This window comes from Plectropomus leopardus, chromosome 14 (assembly GCF_026936395.1).
Source record: "Plectropomus leopardus strain MGB_pleo_1.0 chromosome 14, ASM2693639v1, whole genome shotgun sequence".
NCBI classification, from domain to species: domain Eukaryota; kingdom Metazoa; phylum Chordata; class Actinopteri; order Perciformes; family Serranidae; genus Plectropomus; species Plectropomus leopardus.
Window position 1 is genome coordinate 10572498 of NC_142189.1, and position 21533 is coordinate 10594030.

General features: G+C 40.4%; 3 protein-coding genes and 1 long non-coding RNA gene across 6 annotated transcripts in view; 1 reads left to right on the forward strand and 3 right to left on the reverse strand.

Moving 5' to 3' along the window:
- The window catches only part of pld1a (phospholipase D1a), a 45587-nt gene extending 42224 nt beyond the window's left edge, over positions 1–3363 (reverse strand). Inside the window, exons 1-2 of one of the 2 annotated variants that reach the window (XM_088087136.1) lie at positions 2940–3363; positions 819–989 (exon numbers count right to left, since the gene is read on the reverse strand). The gene's annotated coding sequence lies outside the window, so the exon portion shown is untranslated. Of the gene's footprint in view, positions 1–818; positions 1069–2939 lie in introns of those variants that run through there. The other variant, XM_042500383.2, reaches the window with a different exon arrangement.
- Positions 3363–6126, forward strand: ghsra (growth hormone secretagogue receptor a). The gene is made up of 2 exons (XM_042501233.2): positions 3363–4794; positions 4920–6126. The coding sequence occupies exons 1-2, from the start codon at positions 3963–3965 to the stop codon at positions 5231–5233; spliced, it is 1146 nt and encodes a 381-aa protein (XP_042357167.1). The 5' UTR covers positions 3363–3962; the 3' UTR covers positions 5234–6126.
- Positions 4358–7473, reverse strand: LOC148187424 (uncharacterized). The gene is made up of 3 exons (XR_015778597.1): positions 6265–7473; positions 4825–5253; positions 4358–4709 (listed from the first exon to the last, which is right to left on the reverse strand). It is a non-coding gene; the product is annotated as an uncharacterized LOC148187424 (long non-coding RNA).
- Positions 7474–11541: 4068 nt separating this feature from the next.
- Positions 11542–21533, reverse strand: part of fndc3ba (fibronectin type III domain containing 3Ba) — a 122130-nt gene continuing 112138 nt past the window's right edge. For both annotated transcript variants that reach the window (XM_088087695.1, XM_042500169.2), the window contains exons 25-27: positions 19689–19855; positions 17827–17954; positions 11542–16041 (exon numbers count right to left, since the gene is read on the reverse strand). In XM_088087695.1, the coding sequence (XP_087943821.1) occupies positions 15730–16041; positions 17827–17954; positions 19689–19855 (607 nt within the window). In that variant the 3' untranslated portion in view covers positions 11542–15729. The remainder of the gene's footprint in view (positions 16042–17826; positions 17955–19688; positions 19856–21533) is intronic.

The following is a 21533-nucleotide window of genomic DNA, read 5'->3' on the forward strand; positions in this document are numbered from 1 at the left end:
AACATAAAACTGGGAAAAAAGAGAATAGCTCAAAGAAGTTTAGTGTGATTGCTGTTTTAATTTTCACTCTTATGTTTTTTTTCTCTTTTTGTCACAAGAAGATTAGTTATCTTTGCTCTCTCTTTCAAGTTTCGAACATTGGCACAACTTTTGATACGAGCAGAAGGCAGGGGCCTTGAGTAATTTGCAAAGCCTACGCACCTTGTGTAACATGTGTTAGGCCCCCAGCTTGTGGGACATTTTAGGAGCTTTTGGGGACCCTCTGCTGGTCACAGGGACCCCAAGCAACCGCTTCAAATGCTTATGAATGGGGCCAGCTCTGCACTCCAGAACCACATGCACATCATGTACTATAGCGAGACAGGACTAAACGCAGTGAATGTATCACATGTACAAAAAATACACAGCAATAAAATCATAAATAGGCCAATCACAGACATAAACTATGGTAGGGACTCTGTTTCATAGGCACAACACTCACTTCACAGGCATAAAAAGACCAACACAAAAAATCTCCCCTAATACTACAATACAGCAGGGAAAGTACTCACTGTTGTTGCTGTCGCCCCAAAAACAGCCCAATTTTGCCATTTAGTCTGTGTAAATATGGTTATTTCAGCTCGTTATTTGCCAATTATCACCATTACTGCAGCTGTTATGAGCACAGGCCCATAAAAATGTAACTACACAACACAGATGTCTGCGGTTCAGTTTGTTTTTGGAGATCAAAATAGGCTAAATATACACTCACATGCAAAAACACACACAAATGCAGTGAAATCTGGACATACATCATGTGACAGCAGCCAGATACATACCAGATGTGATGAAAAAGTCTCACAGAAGCTGTGAAAGACGCTACTGTCCCGACAAGTGTCCTGCTCGTGTTCCTTCCAGCATTGGGATCTCCCTCGTTCCCTCTTCCTCTATTTATTTCTCTCGTTCACTCTGTCCTTCTCATGATTCAGTGGCAATAAACATAATGGTATCTGCAGGTAAATAACAGTGCAAAGGGCAAAAAGATAACAATATTTGCAGAATGCAGATTACATCAGTGCAGTAAAAACAGAAACACAACACCACTTTAATTGTGAGGGGATTCACAGCTGTGTTGATATCGCTCATTGGCTTCACCTGTGAAGTCTCCAGAGAGTTGTAAATTATTAATGAGTTAGTCTTAAAATACTACACAGTAATATTCTCTCAAAGCTGATTTTCAGTGGCAATAATGATTTTTTTTCTGGCTAATGCTACAAATCCAAAATGCAGTGTTTGGTCAAAATTTAGACTAGAATTTGATTTTTTTTACCCCTTACCTCAGCATATAAGCATCTGTATGCTATAGAAGTGAGTAATTTTCAGGAACATTTTAAATAAATGCAAGTAAAAAGCACTACTACAGTGACTGAATCCCCAGCTAGTTAAGGCTAGCTGGTGAAAATGTCTAATCAAAATGTTGAAGAAATTTCACACTGACACATTTGTCCGACTAAAATTTAACTTCTGTAGCTTAGTTTAGGGAAGTATCACTTTACCCTATTATACTTCCACTTGCTGTTTACACCTCTGTATATATATATTCATTACTTGTCATTATGCATATACATTTTCCTGTTTTCTTTTCATTTAATTTGTATTGTCAGTACTGTCTACACAGTACTGTTTTTTTGCCATCTAATATTATAATGTATTTGTTTATATTTGGCCCTATATTTTAACTTTCATTATTTTTTGTCTTACTGTAAATTCAGATTTTACCTTAACTTGCATGATTTTTGAGTTTTTTCTAACATTGTTAGAAGTTGCCTAAGGGCTACGATTTTCCTTGTCAACAGCTGCTTCACTGTATTTGTATTTGCAAATCTATCCTCTTGAAGATTAAGAACAATATCAGGAGACAACTTTGTTTGGTAATAGGGCATATACTGCATATTCTTAATGCCTTTTACATTATCCAAACATTAAGTGCAGTAGGCAGTCTGAATGTTTTTAAGTTGTTTTTTTATAGTCAGTGACAATGATAATAATGATCAAAAAAATAATCATAAAATGAAAAAAGTTAGAGATTTGCAACATATTTACATGCTATACAATCTGGCTGAGAGTCTTTAAATTTCAAATCCTTTTTCTCAACTTACTGTTTCTGTGTTGCTGTTCATGGCCGAATTGCCAGTCATCTTGCCGGTTATTAGGAGGCGATATATTCTATATTCTAATGGCAGTTAAGTAACTTACTAAAAGCCATTTCGTGCTCATCCAGATGAGGTCATGGGAAAATGAGTTATGTACCCAGCTTGCTTTAGTTTTAATGCACAGCACTCTAAATAAGCACTATGTAAAACTGGTAGCCTTTCATTATTATTATTATTATTATTATTATTATTATTGCCTGTTACTTGACTGTTGTCTTTGATTTGTCTCATTATTTTTTTTTTAACTTACTGAAATGACTCATGTGACTCTGCTTTAACCTTATTAGACAGTATGCAACAATTGTAATCTGTCTGAAATATGAATATTACCCACACACTGTGTACAGAATGCCATTTATGTGTCTAAACCTTCACTAAGCAAGTGGGCTTTGACACATGTTGCTAATTTGCATACAATCTTTTTCAAACAGGACTGGATATGGCTTTTGTTCTCACTTTGCAAAGAGCAAAATGGAGCCTTAGATCAAATCTGGGCATCAAAGTGTATAAAATGTAATTTAAGTCTTTTGGGGTAATGAAATTATATGATTTTATCTGGGCAAAGTGCAGTTCTGGATTTAAAGCATAAAAGATATGATTCCACAGGGCAAAAACTACCCTTTTTAAACTTTAACCCCAATAAGCAGATCATTTTAGGATCCCTTTTGGTCTCTGCAAGACTTGGTGGTAAACCGATTTTCAGACACTGGTGAGCATTAACTCTCTGTCATCACTGCCCTGAAGTACCTGTAGGTGGCGTTGCAGGTCTCGTCTCGCTGTAGACCCCCACAGCACCCTCCCCTGAGCAGCATCACTTCACCTGTCCTGCATGATGTTTTGCTCACTGGGACTCCACACACTGGACATGCACCATAACTAGAGGAGCAGATTTGGAAAGCAAGCGTGAATTTTATCGTCATTCTCAACAACTTTATTCCACTTAAATCCTCTAAAGTCCTGTTTGCTTGATCATGTTGCCAATGCGTCGTTCCTTTGTGGTGCTTGTGGCTTTTATAAAACTGTCTCCGTTCCGTCGCACAGTGTTTATTTTCACTGTTGTTGTTGTTTATCCGTTTGTGTTTGGTCGACTTTAAGCTCTCCAGGACAGATGTTCGCCGCTGCTGCCGCATCATTACGACCCTGCCTCTGACTCACCATCTCATGCTGCTGCCCGGTGCGTCTACTGATCCACTGAATCGTTTTTTGACTGACGCGCAAACAGGGACGCGCTGATGGTGATGGGAACTCTTTGGGTCTCTTTTGCGCATGAAGGACTTCTCTTTAAGTTAGACTGTTTATGTTTTTAGATTTTTGTGCTGCGTTTTTCTTCCCGCTGAATTTGTTTTGATTACATATCCAGATTAATTTCAGTTGGTGACAAATACTCAGCATGCAATTTATCTTCTTTTAAACGAGTATTTTCAGCACAAAACATTGTTGGGCCGTCTCAGAGTGCGCGTTGCGGATGAAGTGGATAATTTGGATCCTCCTGAAATAGCCTCATGTTTGTGTTAGCCTCTGGAGAGGAGTATTTGTTCCCTGGATGATCTCAAAAGCTCTCTGTCAGCTCAAAATTGTGATTTGTTTCATCTTCACTTTGTTCACATCATTGTTTAAAAACGCGCGCAAGGATCTTGCTTTTAGGCACGGCTGCCCAACCTGATAATGGGACAAAAAGGCAGCGCCAAGGGGCATGAGAAGTCCCAGACCGGGGGTGCCTTCAGCAGTCAGGGCCACACAGGGTCCCGTGAATAACCGCACGGCGACAGCATGCCCTCTTGGCCCAATCTCTCGCAGTGCCTCTCCCATAACTGCAGCTGGGAGGAGACCCACAACGCCACCAGGACCCCTGACCTCGGCGTGCCTCCTCTCAACTATTACTCCATCCCTCTCCTCACAGCCATCACCGTCGCCTGCACGCTCCTATTTCTGGTCGGAGTGACCGGGAACGTAATGACCATTTTGGTGGTCAGTAAGTACCGCGACATGCGCACTACCACCAACCTGTACCTGTGCAGCATGGCCGTTTCCGACCTGTTCATCTTCCTCTGCATGCCTCTGGATCTCTATCGGATGTGGCGGTACAGGCCCTGGAGATTTGGGGCCGCGCTATGTAAGCTCTTTCAGTTCGTGTCAGAGTCATGCACATATTCTACCATCCTCAGCATCACTGCGCTCTCAGTGGAGCGCTACCTGGCCATCTGTTTCCCACTGCGCGCAAAGGCTCTGGTAACCAAAAAGCGAGTGCGCGCCCTCATTCTCCTACTCTGGACGGTTTCTCTGCTGAGCGCCGGGCCTGTGTTTGTCATGGTGGGAGTGGAGCGTGACACCATGGGGCCAAATTTCAGTTTGGGAATGAATGGGTCTGGCTTTCCCCTGGAGGACACCCGGGAGTGTAAGATGACGCATTACGCAGTGGAGTCAGGCCTGATGGGGGCCATGGTGTGGCTGAGCTCTGTTTTCTTCTTCATGCCGGTGTTCTGTCTCACAGTGCTGTACAGCCTCATAGGCCGCCGGCTGTGGCAGAGACACAGAGAGACAAACATCAGCTCGCGCGTGGCGCACAGGGATAAAAGCAACAGGCAGACCATCAAGATGCTGGGTAAGTTTGGAGAGCACGCAAATTACGCACACACATAATTTGGTCCAGACTTCATCCATAACTCGTTCTGCATCCTCTAACTTCTCCTTTCACTCCTTCTCTCCATCCTCCTCCTCCTCCTTCAGTGGTGGTGGTTCTAGCCTTCGTCCTGTGCTGGTTGCCGTTCCACGTGGGTCGCTACCTGCAGTTCCGCTTTCTGGACGCGCCGTCCCCGCTGCTGTCCATGTTGTCCGAGTACTGTAGTTTGGTGTCAGTGGTTCTCTTCTACCTGAGCGCCGCCATAAACCCCATCCTCTACAACACCATGTCCTGGAAGTACCGGGGAGCAGCGGCGCGCCTCTTTGGCCTGACCGACAGCCAGCCGCCACGAGGCCGCACAGCCAGCACCGTGAAGGGAGACGGCTCCAACGGCTGGACGGAATCCACAGTCAGCTTCTAGATGCATGGCTGTCAAAAAATCTGGATATATTTGAAAAAAAAAACTATTATAAGTTAATAATACTAACCCAAAAGCCATTATTTCTGTCATACAGAGGAAAAACTGCCCTGCACATGTGAGTGCGCCACTTGCCTTTAATTGGGACTAAATGAGAAAAGCGCAAACCACAAAAAGCTGCAAACCTGTATTCACTTTGTCAACATGCATCGACAGAACGATTCGTGTTTTTATTTGTTTTTTGTCAAACGGTTTATTTTCTTGTTGGATTATTTCAGAAAGTACCATCCAGTGTTCAGCAGCATTTCAAAAGCACCACAGGTGGAGTGAAAAATACATCCCAGTCTTAAGTGCTCATATTGATCCAAATGTGAACAGCATGTGAACGCACACATACAACAGACATCTACAATTGCCTTATATTGTATTCATACTCTGGATGACAAAGAAAGCACTGTAGAACTTGTGGCACCCGTCTGTACTCCTTCAGAGAGGGGCAGCGGTGCAGTGTGTGTATGTGCCTGTGTGTGCGTGCGTGCGTGTGTGTGTGTGTGTGTGTGTCTGAGACACAGAGAGAGCGAGTGTGTGTATTTGCATGTGTGTATTGTGTGCCAGATGCCATACTTCTGAATGTGATTTCTGTAATTTGTAAGAGTGTGGAAATGTAAAAGTACTGTGTCACTATTATTTTCTTATTTTTTTACATGCTGAATGCACTGTAGGCTATCTTAAGTGCTTGACGTGATGTGGCCAACTGGGTTTGGGTTCAGTCTCTGAAATGAAGTGAATGAATGTTCCTGTGATGCCATTCAGGCCTGCGGCGCTGCAGTGGTTTTCAATATTAAAGTCGGGAGTTTGGCTCATGGGAGCTAAAAAGCAAGTTAACATTTCCAAAATATGAGTGGTGATGACTCCATTTTTTGTGTTTATAGGCTACTTAACGGTTGTTTACGGGATACTTTGCCGATTTTCAGCCAGCTTTAAATCATAACAATGTGGGTATGTGTAGCCTAAATGAACCATGGTAAACTCACCTCCATTTAACCAACGCCGACATCTTCCTGCTCATCTCTCATTTGAAATTCCCTGGATGAAGCTTGCTAGCTGTTTCGGTCGTTGCACATTTCTGCTCGAAAAAACAAAACTGTTGCTCAAACTACAGATTGCACTTCCGCAATTGCACGACGTCACGAGGAACACAAAGAGTAGAAGTGGATCGAGAGGAACACCCGCCCCTCTTTTTGTCTCTCTCTCAAACTCAGACCAAATGGTAAAACAAGGCAGTGCTTATAAATCATAAACCAAGGTTCTGTCACCGAATTGCCAATTTCTCACCTCAAATGTCTTTAGAAACAGTTTTCAATGCACCACTTTGCATACACTTGAGAATTTGTGAACAAGAATTTCAGAACAAAAGTTAAAAAACTCAAAACGGTAAAACTAAGCAGCACTGTTAAAACTTAAACCAAGATTCTGTTACTGTATTGTTTTTTTCTTACCTAAAATGTTTTTGGAAACATGTTTTAGCTTACCATTAAACTGGAATTCAAGATAGTTTATTACCAGCCGGCAGCAATGTTGTTTCCTGTGGAAAAACGGCCAAGTCTGCATCACCTCACCCACCAACAGGAGCAGTGCATTCTGGTAGTTGTAGGTTTTCTACGTGTTGAGCAAAACCTCTGTTTTCTCTGGTCATATGGCATTAGTTCAAAACAGTATTTGTCTCTTTCAACTGCACAAACAGCGCAGTTTTATGAAAAGACTATCTTTCAAGGAGTCGAGAACTTATTTAAATATCAACATGATTCAAGATATTGCTAATTAAAAGAAATCATCTGGGGGAAAAAACATAGCCCACATGAGTAGGGTTTGAGAAGGTGATGTAGAGTATCAGTTCAGTGCACTAGACAAAGAAAGCTAATTGGTGTTACTATAAAAATCAATGTATCGGTTTCTATAGCACTCTCTGAGTCTTGTGAACTGTGCACCACTGAAATTTTATTGATTTCAGCCAGCTCAGGTGTGCTGATGTCAGTTACCTTCATACAGTAAAGCGCCTTTTCTGTTTACCAAGTTGCCTTGGAACAGCTTTTGGAAGTCATGACAACCATTGAGAAGCTCAAGTAACTTCATTTTTCACCATTCACACCTTCATAAAAGTGCAAGAGCAGTCAATCTATTAGCCCAGTAGAAGCTATTTTCATGGGTGACTTCACAGAGCATAAAGGCATGTGAACTGAAAGAGAAGCATTTTAATGTGCCAAAGAGGTGCCAACCGATTCTACAAGTACATTTTTAAAATAGCCTTTCCTTTAAATGTGGATTAGATAATGCAACAGATGGAAGAATGAACATAATTCAATTTTGTAAAGTGTATCATCGTATCTTTTGGAGAAAGAGGATCAGTGAGCTGTCAATATGTGATGATGTTGTACTTGCTTTAACTTGTAAATAGATGCTTTGTAATGCCATAAACTTGATGCTGTACACTCAGACGGTTTCAGCAGTCCAAATCACCGCAGCAGCCTCCACTTACCTGCACTGGATTTCAAAACACGGCCTCCTGGCTCTGAAGAATGTATCTCTGTCGATAAATGTTTCTGACTGTACATACTGATGTCATGCCATACTATTTATGAATCTACAGGATGTATACTATTTAAAAGAGTGAAAATGTATTCATATTTTCTAAGATGTCTGTGAAAATCTGCTGCTGTATCTGTTGATGAAGTCTTGTAAAAGTAAAAAGAAAAAAAGGGAAAAACTCAGCTCCTCTTTGCTGTTCTTTTGCAAACACATTAGTATTCCTCATGGCACATGCTTGACAATCAGGTAGCTGTTTGTATCCAGCAGGTATGCAAAATGCAAACTGAGATGATTGTGAAACTAACATCCAATTAACATTAACCTTCCACCCACATCACTCAAGTAAAGGTTACACAGCTCCGGGTGAACTGAGATGCATACCGCACCTCGACAGAGCCTGTAATCTTTTCCCCATGTGACCCTGTGATACCCCATTTCATTTTGTAAGTCTCAGTGGAGTGCAACACCAGTCAGTACACTGCAATCTTAACCCAGAGACACAGCAGTGCTTTTTCTCTCATCTCAGCTGGCTTGGTATTTTAGTAGCCACAGGGCACAGCAGCGCTTCATCACCTGAGATGGCTTAAAAGCCAGCAGGCTCTGCCCTCACGAGGTAACCTCAAGTACCTGATCAAGACACCTCTGCCAAAGCCTCTGAGAGAACAACAGCAAAACTTTGTGAAAGTTTGTGGGAGGGAGACAAAGAATAGAAAAGTATGTTGATCAGTGGAAAAAAAGATAAAATCCAAAAGTAATGACTGAAGAGATTGAAATTAAAGCTGTATCTCATTGACGATGGTTAGTGGGTGGATGATAGGTGCAGAGAAGAAGAGGTGCGAAAGAACAGGGATGAGAGGTGCCTATTCAAAAATAGTGTGCAATGAAAATAGACAATAAAACAAAAGGTGAAAGATGAGAGGTTTAATCACTGAGTTAGACATCATGATAGTTTATTTAAATGTGGGTTGTGCAGTGAAGTGAATAAATTACCTTTAGATAAATAGGAGGTGGAGGAGAAGATTGGGACTGAAGAGGAGGTCAGATGACCTCTCTCAGTATATATTAATTTGTGCCTGTATATTCAATAGTTCAGTTGTTCGCAGACATTTTTCAACAGTGTACCGGCTGTGTATTTTTCAGTAAAGTACTGCTCACCACCACAAAACATTTTTTGTTAGAAACAAATGTAAATGTGATCGGTTGCATTTGTTGAGTCAGTAGACAGTTTAAAACGGTTAACAATTTCTTGAAAATAGGGATATTGAAGATAAAATGTGGTTAGAAATATTTTAGGAATTATGTGTCACATACATTTTTTGAATATTTTTTTTTTTTTAAATCTCACGTACCCCCTCCAGGAATAGCCTCTGGGAAAGTCTGTGGTGGCAGTACGTGACCTCAAAAGCAACAGTTGCAATCTGCCATAAAATGTAACGATAAGGAAGAAACTATTCATGATTGACACTGGATGACATTGCTCACTGTAAACGGATGCAGAAAAAGTACAAACTGGTGCATGAATATTTTAAATCTTTGGTCATATTAAAAAAATGCATAAAAGTCAATGACCATGGCATGATATTTGTGTATGCTATTGTCTTCTGGTGATTATTTGCTGACAGTAGAGGAACACAATCTGTTTTTTTTTTCTGGTAAAAAGTTTGACAGGTTGTGCACTCTTAATTGACCTGAAACTATCCATCAAACTAACCTGCTGACTTTTCCATCTGCAGACTACGCAGCCACAGAAGTACATTAGATTTCTTCTCCTTTGGGTTTTGCCCCCTAGACAGCAGCTGATTGGATTTTTTGTTGCTGCTGATCGCACTTTTGTTCCTGGTAAACTTTAGACATTACTGTTGATGAAAATCACAAGAAGTTTGCTGCTTTATAGAAGCTAAAATGAGTCTCTCTCTGACCCCACAGATTATACCACATTCATTTAAACTTTGCTTCTTGGCCAGTTATTCACACAAAACATCTCAATGCTTTCTGAATGTTTTAGTCTTCAGAAGAACAAGGGTTATATTATATTGTATTACTGCTATAATAAAGCTTGACTACAAACAGATAAAGGTAAGATAGACAGTTGAGTAGTGCTGTTCTGCTCACACCTATTTAATTGCTCAACCATTTAAAAAAAAAAACCTTACCCCAAGCAACTAGACAAATTTGCGAACTCATGTTTTATTTGTTTCGGCAGATACTTGTATTGGTGATTTAGTCTAGCGATGTAACATTAAAACAAACCTACTGTAAGTGTGCACTCACAACATGTTCTCGGCAAGGGTCAAAAGACCAGTATTCCCCTGTGATTATTGGGTCACTATAGGCTGAGGGGAATTGATCGTGCCTCTGGGGACAGCAGGGGGTGATACCAAATGTGATTTTCTCTTCTTAGCTATCTCATTTAGCACCATCGAAGCCACTGGAGAGTAAATCTAACGCTCACAATCACAATGATCTCTCATTAATTACACCATGAGTCTTTGTGCCTTTTAAAATGTCACTTTGAATAATAACAACTGCTTCAAGTTATGATTCAGACTTTTAATAATAATTTATGCACTCATTTTATAAATATTTATTACACTCAACTTTGTTTACAACGGCACATGGAGGTGTTTCAGATGAGAGCAAAATCATCCCTCTTATTAAACTGTGAAGATAAAAATCAATACTGCCACACAACAGTAAATGTCAGTGAAACAGTTTTTGCAGACATTGTCTTTGCTACTGGTTTGTATACCAAATATCTGTGCATTCAGCTGTTGTGTTGGAGTATATTTTTATGGTTATGTGTAGAAAGGTGATCTATACAAAAGTAAACCATAAATAGAAATAGAACGGTATATATATATGTATATATATATATATATATATATATATATATATATATATATATATATATATATATATATATATATAGTAGTAGAGTTGGTAGTGGTACTCATACCCTTTAATGGTCCAGTGTGGAGGATTTTGCCAGTGAGCTTGCATAACTGAAACTACTAAACAACTAAAATGCGTCGCTCGATATAAAGACATTTTTATATCTGTGGACTCATTCTAAGGTAAGGAATAAATAACAATTATAATTTTAGGTTATAAACAGATAAAACATTGATATGAATATCATGTGCCAATCTGCTCCGGATGACCCAAAAGTTTACACACCAATACTAATTAGAATCACTTTATTCTTGGGTCTAAGTGGATGTTTGTGCCAAATTTGAGGAAACTCCCTCAAGCTGTTCTTGAGATAAGGCTTTCATGAGAATGAGACGGATGTGATGTCGCAGTGACCTTGACCACCAAAATCTAATCAGTTCATTCTTGAGTTCAAGTGGATGTTTGTGCCAAAATTTGAGAAAACCCTCTCAATGACTTCTTGAGATACTGCATTCATGAGAATGAGACAGACACAAGATCACAGCGAACTTGACCTATGACCACCAAGAACTTATCAGTTCATCCTTCTGTCCAAGTGGACGTTTGTCCCAAATTTGAAGAAATTTCCTTTTGATGGTTTTTTAGATATCTCGTTCACAAGAATGAGACAGATTCAAGGTTACAGTGACTTAAACCTTTGATCTTCAATTACCAAAGTTCCAAGTTGACATTTGTGCCAAATTTGAAGAAATTCCCTCAAGGTGTTTTAATATGTAGATAGAAATGCTAATGAATAATGAAACACACAATAAAACATCCAGGAGCAATCAAAGTCAGAAAAAAAAATCAAAACATTTATTGGGCATAAATATATTATATATACGCTACCGATACAGTTACGTCTTACATACATAGGGTAGTATTTGCAAAAATCTATACATTAAAATTGATATGGCAGTTTCTTTTATATAATGCATATGAAATTGTCTAACATTTACAATACAAGAAGAAATGCATGAATTTCTTTTTTTTTCTCAATTCGTAGACCATGACAACATTGGAATGTTTGTTTTTAAATCGTGAGGTAAAAATATGTTTCTTTTTTTGTCTCGCTTAAAAAATAGTTAAATACCTGTGAGTCTCTGTACGTTTGTCAAATCGCCAAATTCTCAGTCAAAATTCTCTACTTACTGTAAAACGTACAAAACATAAAAAAAATTAAAAGAAAAAAAATAAAACTGATCAGAAGGCACAGACGTGGGGTTGCTGGGCAAAAAAATTGTCTCTCGTTCTTGACATACCCGCCAAATGTGCAGGACCTGCAAGGGTGTGTGGGGGATGGGGCGGGGTGTCTATAAAATCACCAGCATTTGAAAATAACAAAAACAACACATGGGGGAGTACCCTGCCCACAAACACACAGCCTTTCAGTTAACGCCACATTAACGTCGGACTATACAACACTAACATGACTGGCCCAAGCTCGGCCAAACACCTCTGCTCTCCCATTGGGGCATTAAGGCTTGAAGAGGGGGAATAAGGGGGGCTGTGGGTGGGCAACATAACATCAGGGGATTTAAGGACAGGACACCTCACGCATCACCTGTCGACTACAATGCAACAGGCTAGGTAGACACCATGTCTGAGAAAGGAGCCACATGAACTTCCTTTGTCGCCTGCTTTGCTGCGAGGAGCACACCACCATGCTCCAGTAATGCCAATGTCACAGTGACGCCAACGACAAAATAATGCCAATGAATGTAACAGACGGCGTTGGCAGTAGTGTTTTGGAACAGAGCGATGGACCTCATGTCTCCTCTCGCTCACATTAACCTCATCAAGACTAATGCTCGGCATAAAAAAGTGCTTAAACTGTTAGTCATAATGTATTACCATCTCATTCTATAGCTCTATAGATATCTCTGTATATCATCTCTTAGCAAAATACTGGATACAAAATACTAACTACTGCTATACCAGCACTAGCCTGAACAAGGAAACGTCAATATTATTATTGTCATCATCTGCCTGAAATCATCATATGATTGTTTTTGCCTTTTTTTTCTTCTTTTTTTTAACCTTTCAGTGTGAAATCAGGTTGTGTTAAAAACTCTCCTCCAAAAGGGGCTACACATCTCAAAATGGCACATTTTGCTTTACAAAATAATAAAAGATAATATGAAAAGAAGCATAATCACAGATCAAGTTAATGTTTTTTTTTTCCTTTTGAGAATAATAATAACAATAATAATAATGCTGTGTCGTTACAGAAGAACATCACAGAACCCTTTAGACGACTGTGAACGCAACATCTAGTGGACACGAGAAGCCTGCGCTTTGGCAATAAAACAGTAAAAAGATATCAGAAGCTTCATTATAACACTAATCAGAAAAAAATAAGCCAAAGGCAACGACGTTTATCCCAATACAGATGACTTGACCCTAAGGCCTTTGCTTTGCTACATGTCTCTCTAAGCATTACAAGAACTGCTCGGCTGTGCATGGCCGCAACAGGAGATGAAAAATAACAAAAATACATTTGGTTACATGTTTTTTGAAAAACGGCAATGATAACTGCAATGCATGGACTGATGAGCTACACGTTCCCAACAGCTGTAAGAGAAATACTTAAAGGGTTACTGAGATAAGGAATGCTGGCCTTAATCATACAATCTAACATACATCCATTAAAAAAAATTAAAAAGAAAAAAAAACATGCTACAAGGAAAAAATTAGTATATAACTACACTTGTCTCTTAATCTTTAAACAATAAATAAATGAAGATTGCACTGTAATTGGCATGTAAAGTACTGTATGCAAATATATAGTATAAATAAAACCTAGAAAAGAACTCTACCTTAACTTTCCCATCAACTTTGGCAAAGGTATTTTGAGCTAGTAAACCACTTTGCTTACTGACACATACAGGAGCAAGGCACAGCATTGACAAGAGGACAAGATACAGCATCAAAAAAATGAAAGATAGAAGGAAGACAGAGAGAAACGGAGGCTAATATGATGATGACAGCGATGGGGATGACAGGATTAGATCTCCCCTCTGTAAGGCCTTATCCCTGAGGTACGTTACAGGCTGCCAATCAGAGCTGAGCGGCGACGCTAAAACTACCCGCCGCTCCACCCAATCCGTCTTCCCCCTGCACCCCACCTGACAAATTGTCACATATTAATCAAGCAGGTTAGGGTGACTTCTTTGGATCATTGGGACGTGTATCGGGCTGTACCTTGGCTTTGTTTTTCGGGTTGGGACTGAAGGGGGTTTCAGGAGTCAGGCGGGAGGGCAGGGGGTTTGTCAGAATGCCCTGTTCCGTTGTGTTCTGTTCTGTCGAAGGCTTGTTTGGTTAGTGAACATTAGTTCAAGTCCCCAGAGAACATGTCCGTCTGAGGACAGACTTGCTACTGCTCTGATTACATGTCAATAAAGCACCTTTAATAGAGAGAGAGATAGAGAGAGAGAGAACAGAAGGAGGGAGAGAGTAGTGCATGAGCGGAAAGACGGGATGGATCGAAAGCAAGAGTAGAGCAGCCAGAGCAAAAGGTAATTACAGAAAATTATGGTGCAAGGGGGAGGAGAAAAGAGGAGTCTTCAAATGTATTGATTCAGCTGGAAGGAGAAACTACAGCTTCAGCACTGCTCTGGCTGGCTAAATTTCAAGTTGGGGGGGGTAAAGCTCAAGCTAACTCCTAATGGCTTTCCTGGTTAACACACAGAGCTCTGAGAAAGGGGCGGCTAGCTTGGCAGGCTGTTAGCACCTCTGGGTCTGTGACGCTACGGGCACATCGCTACTAAAGCTACAGATACATAGGCTGGAGCAATGGTACTTGAGATGGTAGAATAATGGAAGGACTGACAGAGAGTCCTTTCCTGTTAAGTTGCAGCCAATCACGATCCCAGCCGTCTTCCTAGAGTCAGCCCGACATTCGAATACCTACAATTTTCTGATCCGAGACCAGTGTTTAAGGGCTCCTTCGAGCTGCTGAACTGACCTCAGAGCCGCCATTTGTGAGCACCTAGAGACGACTCCTCCCCTTTCACACTGTACTTCAGACCTTACATTGCCATCACTTATATTACATCACTTTTATAGCATCATAGATATTTGTTATAATATATATATTTATATATATATATATATATCATGTGTATATATATTAGATTACTGGTTTTCCATTCTTTCTTAGATATAATAAAATCACAGGATAGCAGCATCTTACACCACACATGGATTGCATCACTTTGGTAGCTGAATGAGTGAGTGATTGAATGTTAAAAGCTGAGCAGATATGTGATTGGAGGAAAAATGTGCGTTTCTCACTGTCGTGTACATGTGTGCACGTGTATGTGTGTGTGTGTCTTTGTCAGTCAGTCTGAGTGTGAGAGCAGATGCAGATTGCATGATTTGACCGACAGTCTGTAAGAGTAAACTGAATAATAAGGTATGAACAGCTAAAGCTTCATAGGCCTACATTGGAATATGGCTGAAATGAATAAAGACTGCAGCAAAAAAAAAAAAGGTAAATTAAACACTGAAAAACAAAAAAAAAGTAAGGCAATGACCGTCAAGAAATATACACGTTCTCTAATCGTATATGTTTTAAAAAGATACAAAATAAAAACATGCAAGTCAGTCTGAGGAGCAACTGCTTTTGCTCACAGCTATTTTAAGGCTTGATTATCAGTTTTCTTTCCCAACCGAGGTACAGCTAAGACAAGGCTTCCCTCGACAGAAATCCTTAATACATGAGACAGACAATGAGGACAACAGAGAGAGAAAGGAGACCAAACTGAGTGACGGCAGAAGACAACGGGAACATCGTGAGGAAAGCCAGAATCGATACTTTGACTAAAAAACAAATAAACAAAAAAAAAAAAAAAACATACATAGCCTTAGAAGTACATCTCAAGTGTTTGTTTTGATTTCATTCGGTTCTTTCATAGACGTTTTTTTTAAAGTTTCTCTGTGATTTCGCTTTCTCTTTCTATCCTATAGTTAAAATTCCCTCACTTCATGAAGAAGTACTGTAGCAAGCAGGCGATGAGGATGGAGAAGCCTGCGAACACGCACACAATGAGCGCCGCGAAGCGCTCATCGCTGGAGATCAGGCCCACGCCTTTGCCCGCTTCGACAGCACAAAGCTCTCCCGACGACGCCGACTCCTGGCGACGCAGCGCGAACAAGGAGGAGGGGCTCAGTGGTCCGCACAGTTCCTGGCAGGTGTCCTGGCAACGGCGGCAGGCGCCCACGCGGAAACGATAGTCTGTGTTGCCCTGGAGGCCAGAGATTTGGAACATACCCTCCTCTCCCTTAAAGACCTGTGAGGGGAGATCCAGATAGAAAGTTTAACAGCCAGGTTGTACAAACATGTAAAATTGTTGTTTTTTTCTCAGTTAAGACTGACATCAAAAGAGATTAATCCAACAAAACTAAATGCCAAATTTTGATGACGGTTTGCTCATGAGTGAAATGAGTTACTTGGTGTTTTTGTTGGAATAGAGACCTGCATGCTTGCTTGTGTCACAGTGATTGCTTGTTTTCAGTGTGGGCATAATGAAGCTCTCAGCAGGCGCCCATTCACACAGGAAAGCAATTCAGGTCAAATTATGAGAATACATATCTGGCAGGGCGTCATTGTCATAAAGCACTGACAGGTCAGACCCCCTCTCGAGGATCTTGAATGAGTCTTTATCAAATGCGCTTAAGGGGAAATTTTTTCTGCTCTTTTTAACATTCATACTTGTATTTAAGGTTTCTGATAAAACTGTTTACCATCTTTAACGGTCAAAAATACTTAATGTTCCTCATACTGTCTGTGCCCTCCTCCTGAAAAAGCCCCGTCTGCTCTGATCGCTCAGTGTCTCCAGTTCTTCCATATCTCTGCCTCTCTACACCGTCACTGCAGCTAAAGAATGACTGTAATGGAGTGTAGCAGCACTTTTTATCGTGAGAAATCACCAATAAAGCTTCTAAACACAACCGGGGATATTGAGCCAAAAAAAAAAAAAGGGTTTTGTCATTCTGTCAATCTGATCCCTGTCACTTATTCAAACATGACATCTACTGAACATCTGTCGATTTCTTTGGGGGAATTTCTTCCTTATTCAGATTGAGAGTCAATGGATTGTGGGTTTGGTGCTCAGATATCAAAGCCCCTTGAGGCAAATTTTTGATTTGTAATATTAAGTTTTATTAACAAAAATGACTTGTCACTGACAGTGAAGTGTTTTTTTTTTGTATGTGAGAACAGCTGACACAATTTTTTGAGCAGCAGGTGGGACGTAAGTGTGTGTGTGTGTAGGTAGGGATCAGGCAAACTCATATTGATTATTAATTTTTGCCTTTGCCTTTCCTTTTTCTCTTCTTCATGAAAGAAATTTAACATAACAAAAGGACAAACATACAGTGAGGGAAACATACAAACATCTGAAAAGCAGCATCACAGATATGTATTGACAGCTGATGTGTGTGCAAGCAATGAAATGAGCAATTACACATCGCACACATTCTCAGACGCATATACACACAGCTGCGGTTTTTTCTGCTGGTGAGTGTCAGCAGTTCTTCCCTCAGACCATTCAGTAATTCAATAATGGAGAAACTAAAACCTCCCTGAAGACAAATCTCTTTGTCTCTTTGTGTGCACTTTGCTAGTCTGCTCATCGCTCCAACTGCCAGCCACCCAATCCTGAATTTCCAAGTCCAGCCAAAATCTTTTTTTTTCAGCTGTTTCTGTGTTTTTATTCTAATTAAATCGTTCAATACCATTCAATACATGCTGCTGGCACTGCGAGTTACCTTCAATTTCAGAGTGCTCTATCTCTCAGTGCGGAGAAGACATATTGTGTGTGAGAAAGGGAGTGTTTCTGTGTGTGTGTGTTTCATTCCTCAATGTGTAAATTAGTGTCGAGGTGTGTGGAAAAATTAAATTTTCCTGCTCCTCAGGGAGATAAGAAAATATCCCCCTGGTAGTCATACACACCTCCAAAAATGAACCAAATCATTGAAGCGCAGCGTCAGAGACACAGGAGCTCTCTACAACAATATCCTCAAATGACCTGCGTGTGTGTGTGTGTGTGCGTGTGGGTGTGGATGAGACAAACCTGTTTGTATTCTGACTCTCGTCCCACCAGCACCTGGAGAACGTAGCTGACAGGATCTCCTCTCATTGGTGGGATAGTCTCCCATGTGATCTCACACGTGTTGCCCTCCAGCTGGTGCACTCTGGGAGCTGTTGGATGAAATATAATAAAAAAGATGATTTAATCACATTCCATAGTTACAAAAAATAGAAAATATTTACAAATATTTGCAATATCTGGATTGGATCTGCTAAAATTAAAGTCAATTTTCCCAGAGAAAGATGAGGTGCTTTCTCTCCTCAAATGAAAATACACTTTGCTATTGAGAGAATGAACTTGGAAGGCCAAATAACATTTATTTTGAACTCGCTTTTTAATTAATAGCAGCATCCATCTAGGACAGACATGATTTATATCAGTCATTGTATTGTTATTGGCTGTTTAGACTAACCGTTTGTGTACTGCATATCATCCTGGATGTTTGGGGGGAGGGAAAAAAAAGATATAGCATAGTTTTGTGATATTTTTTGTGAGGTTGTATTGTAACAGGAGCAGCAAGTATAGATTTTTTTTATCATATTAAAAATTAATAATTTATTTCATTATTGAATTATATTACTAAAACTATTAATATCATGAATACAACTAAGACATTTGGTAGCCCACTTGAATAATATAATCAATTTTTGTTGTTTTTTTGAGTCCACTGGAAACATTTTGCTGAAGTGAGTTTAAAAGACTGAAACTTTTGTTAACATCTGTATTTTGTAAGAAAAGTTAGATACAATTTTCTTTTGAGGACATAATTAAAAGATGATAAAAGTTTCTTAAAAAAAATCAATATAGTTTACTGCAATACTAGCATATTGCAGCGTGTTTAAAATGCCAATAATATTGCATCATGACTTAAGTATTGTGATAATATTGTATCACCGGGCCTCTAGTGATTTCTTCTACTATTGGGCCACAACAAAGAGAATAGATTATTCATGTGCAATAATTCTGTTTTTCTGTGTTGATGATTGTTTGGTGAAGCAATAATATCCTCAGATGATAATGACATTTTACACAGCTGGAAACAACAACATAACAACAAATCTGATTACATTAATTGTGTCGCTAAATATGGCGTATATTTGACTAAACTGTAACCTACTCATCTAATTGTCTCGGCTCTTGTTATGAATGAAAGCTGATTGCTGAGAAGCGATCAGACAGCCCACATGTACTGCATTCATTTCAATGGAAGACACTTTGAGCCCCGAGGCTGTTATTTGCTTGTTTATGGATATGTCAATACTGTGCTGCACATTCACAGCCTCACACTCATAATACTTTCCGGTTATATCACCTGAGAGGATTCTCTTAACTGTGATTATTGTGGCTATAATAACCGCCTTGCAGTTTACAGCAAAGACCACACGCTGGAGGCAATAATCAAGCAAGGCAACAGTAAACATGTCATCTCTAACAGCCAAACTGAAACAACTGTGTTGTCTTTTCTTGTCCTGAAAGTGTATCACCTCTTTGGGGCCATTCAGTGTAACTCCTAAACTGCTGCAGCCAGTTGCACATTTCAAACTTAGATTAGCTATGACATAACTAGAGAATTATGGATCACTACAGTAAAAGGGGTTGTTCTTGTGACCTGCGGATGCTACGTAATATTTACACCACGTAACCGCCATGTGGTACTGTTGTGAAGCTAACTGAACAACAAAGCTAATGTTAGTTTTGTTTGATTTTCATATTTTGAAACGGGCTAGCAATAGCAAAAAAGGACTTTTCCACACAAACTTACTGATGGATTTAAAACTAGCTGCTGTGACACCACCCATGCGACAACACACAGTCAAACACACACGTTGCCTGAGTCAGCTTACCTTTGAGGGCAGGGGGTACAGACTTGGTGGTGCAGAAAGTGTGTGTGTCAGAGAAAGGACCTTCCCCGGCGTCACTGATAGCCTGTATTCTGAAGCTGTAGCTGCTGGACTCAGTCAATCGCTGGACCTTGTAGGTGTGGCTGGGACCGCGGTAGATCGTCACAAACCTGGACAGAAGACATAATGAAGAGGAATAAAGAGACGCTAAATCACAAATCTAAATGGGAAATCTGTAAATAAGAATGAGGGGTAAAGGAGAAATTAAGGGAGAGGCTGTGTGTGTGTGTGTGTGTGTGTGTGTGTGTGTTTGGTGTGTGTGTGTGTGTGTCTGTTTGTGGAGAAAAAGCAAGATAAGGGAGAAGGTGAAGAGTGAGGTGAAGGTGAGGGGGAAGGAGTGATGGCGCTATGAATAGATTAGAGGATGGGAGAGATGTGGTGACAGAGAAACAGTTCGAAAACCTGAAAAAAGGGGCTTCTAGCGGCTCAGTGGATAGAGCAGCGCCCCATGTACAGACGCTATGTCCTCTCCGCAGCGGCCACGGGTTTGAATCTGGCCTCGGCCCTTTGCTGCATGCCCCAGGCAATAAAAGCCCCCCAAAAAATCTTTAAAAAAAAGCAATAAAAGAAAAGCTGAACAATAAGAGCAGTGAGGGATGATGAATCGGCACATGGATTGCACTAATCACCAGACTACTTTTGGAGGCCGCATTCAGGTGTGGACTGATGCATTTCTCTGGGACTTTGAATGACTCATCACAGCAGGGATGACCAGCTGACTGTGCTTATTAACAGCTCTGAATGCACAACACTGAGTTTTGTTGCTACTTTAAAGAGCCTACTCTGTCTTGAGAAGTAGGTAGCTGAGACCTTGAAACGACACAAAAACGCTACCGGGAAGAGATCTTAAACGATCTTAAAAAAAGATAGCAGTGATTTATAAACACAAAAGGACAAATACTGACAGGCTGTAGTCACAAATCCGATGGAAACTAGCACCAAAAAAAGTTTTTGGCTGAGTAAACGGACAGATTGATGGATGACGGAGAGATGATAAGTGAGCAAATGAGCAAGTATAGGAGAAATGGGAATTTGAGGTGAAAAGGGGGTTATTTATCTCCGCTATCAGCTTTTCAGCACAATACGGTTTAAGTCAGAGCTGGGGAGGGTATTGGAGAAGGGGATTAGAGAGAGAAAGACAAAGTTGATGGGGCAAGTTAGAAGATAGGAGGCAGTGATGGAGGAGGAGAGTCAGAAGAGGATATGAAGGAAAGGAGAAATAACAGAAGACAAGAAGCAGGGTGACTGGTAATTACAAGTGCGGAGACGATGATGGAGGATCTGCTGCAGGAGGAAAGAGAAGAGAGAGAGTGAGGGGGGAAGAAAATATGAGAGAGGTCATGGTTTAGTAGTGGGCTATAACTCCGGATGAGCTCTTTATGTAGCCGCACTACAGAGATGTGATGCATTTCCTCGGCTGATATATGATGTTGTTAATTCTTTGCCTCAATGACTTACAGTTAACACCCACACACACCCAGCGGCGGTGGAATTAGTTCAGTGGTTGTGCTGTAAATGCTACATGTATCAGAGTTTCCCTTTGTTTAGTCTATATTGACTCTAACAATATCAGAAATAACAGATTTTGCTGTAAATATACAGTAAATATATCTACATTTCCATCATCAGAAGTTTCCATCATCAAAACAATTAACGCTCAGCAGAGCATGGCCAGTAAACACACACACCCACAATCACCAGGCCACAGTTTATGAGATGAACCGCATCCTCGGCCCGGAGCCAAACAGCCGACCAATTAACCACAACGATGTCTTATTGTTCTGATTG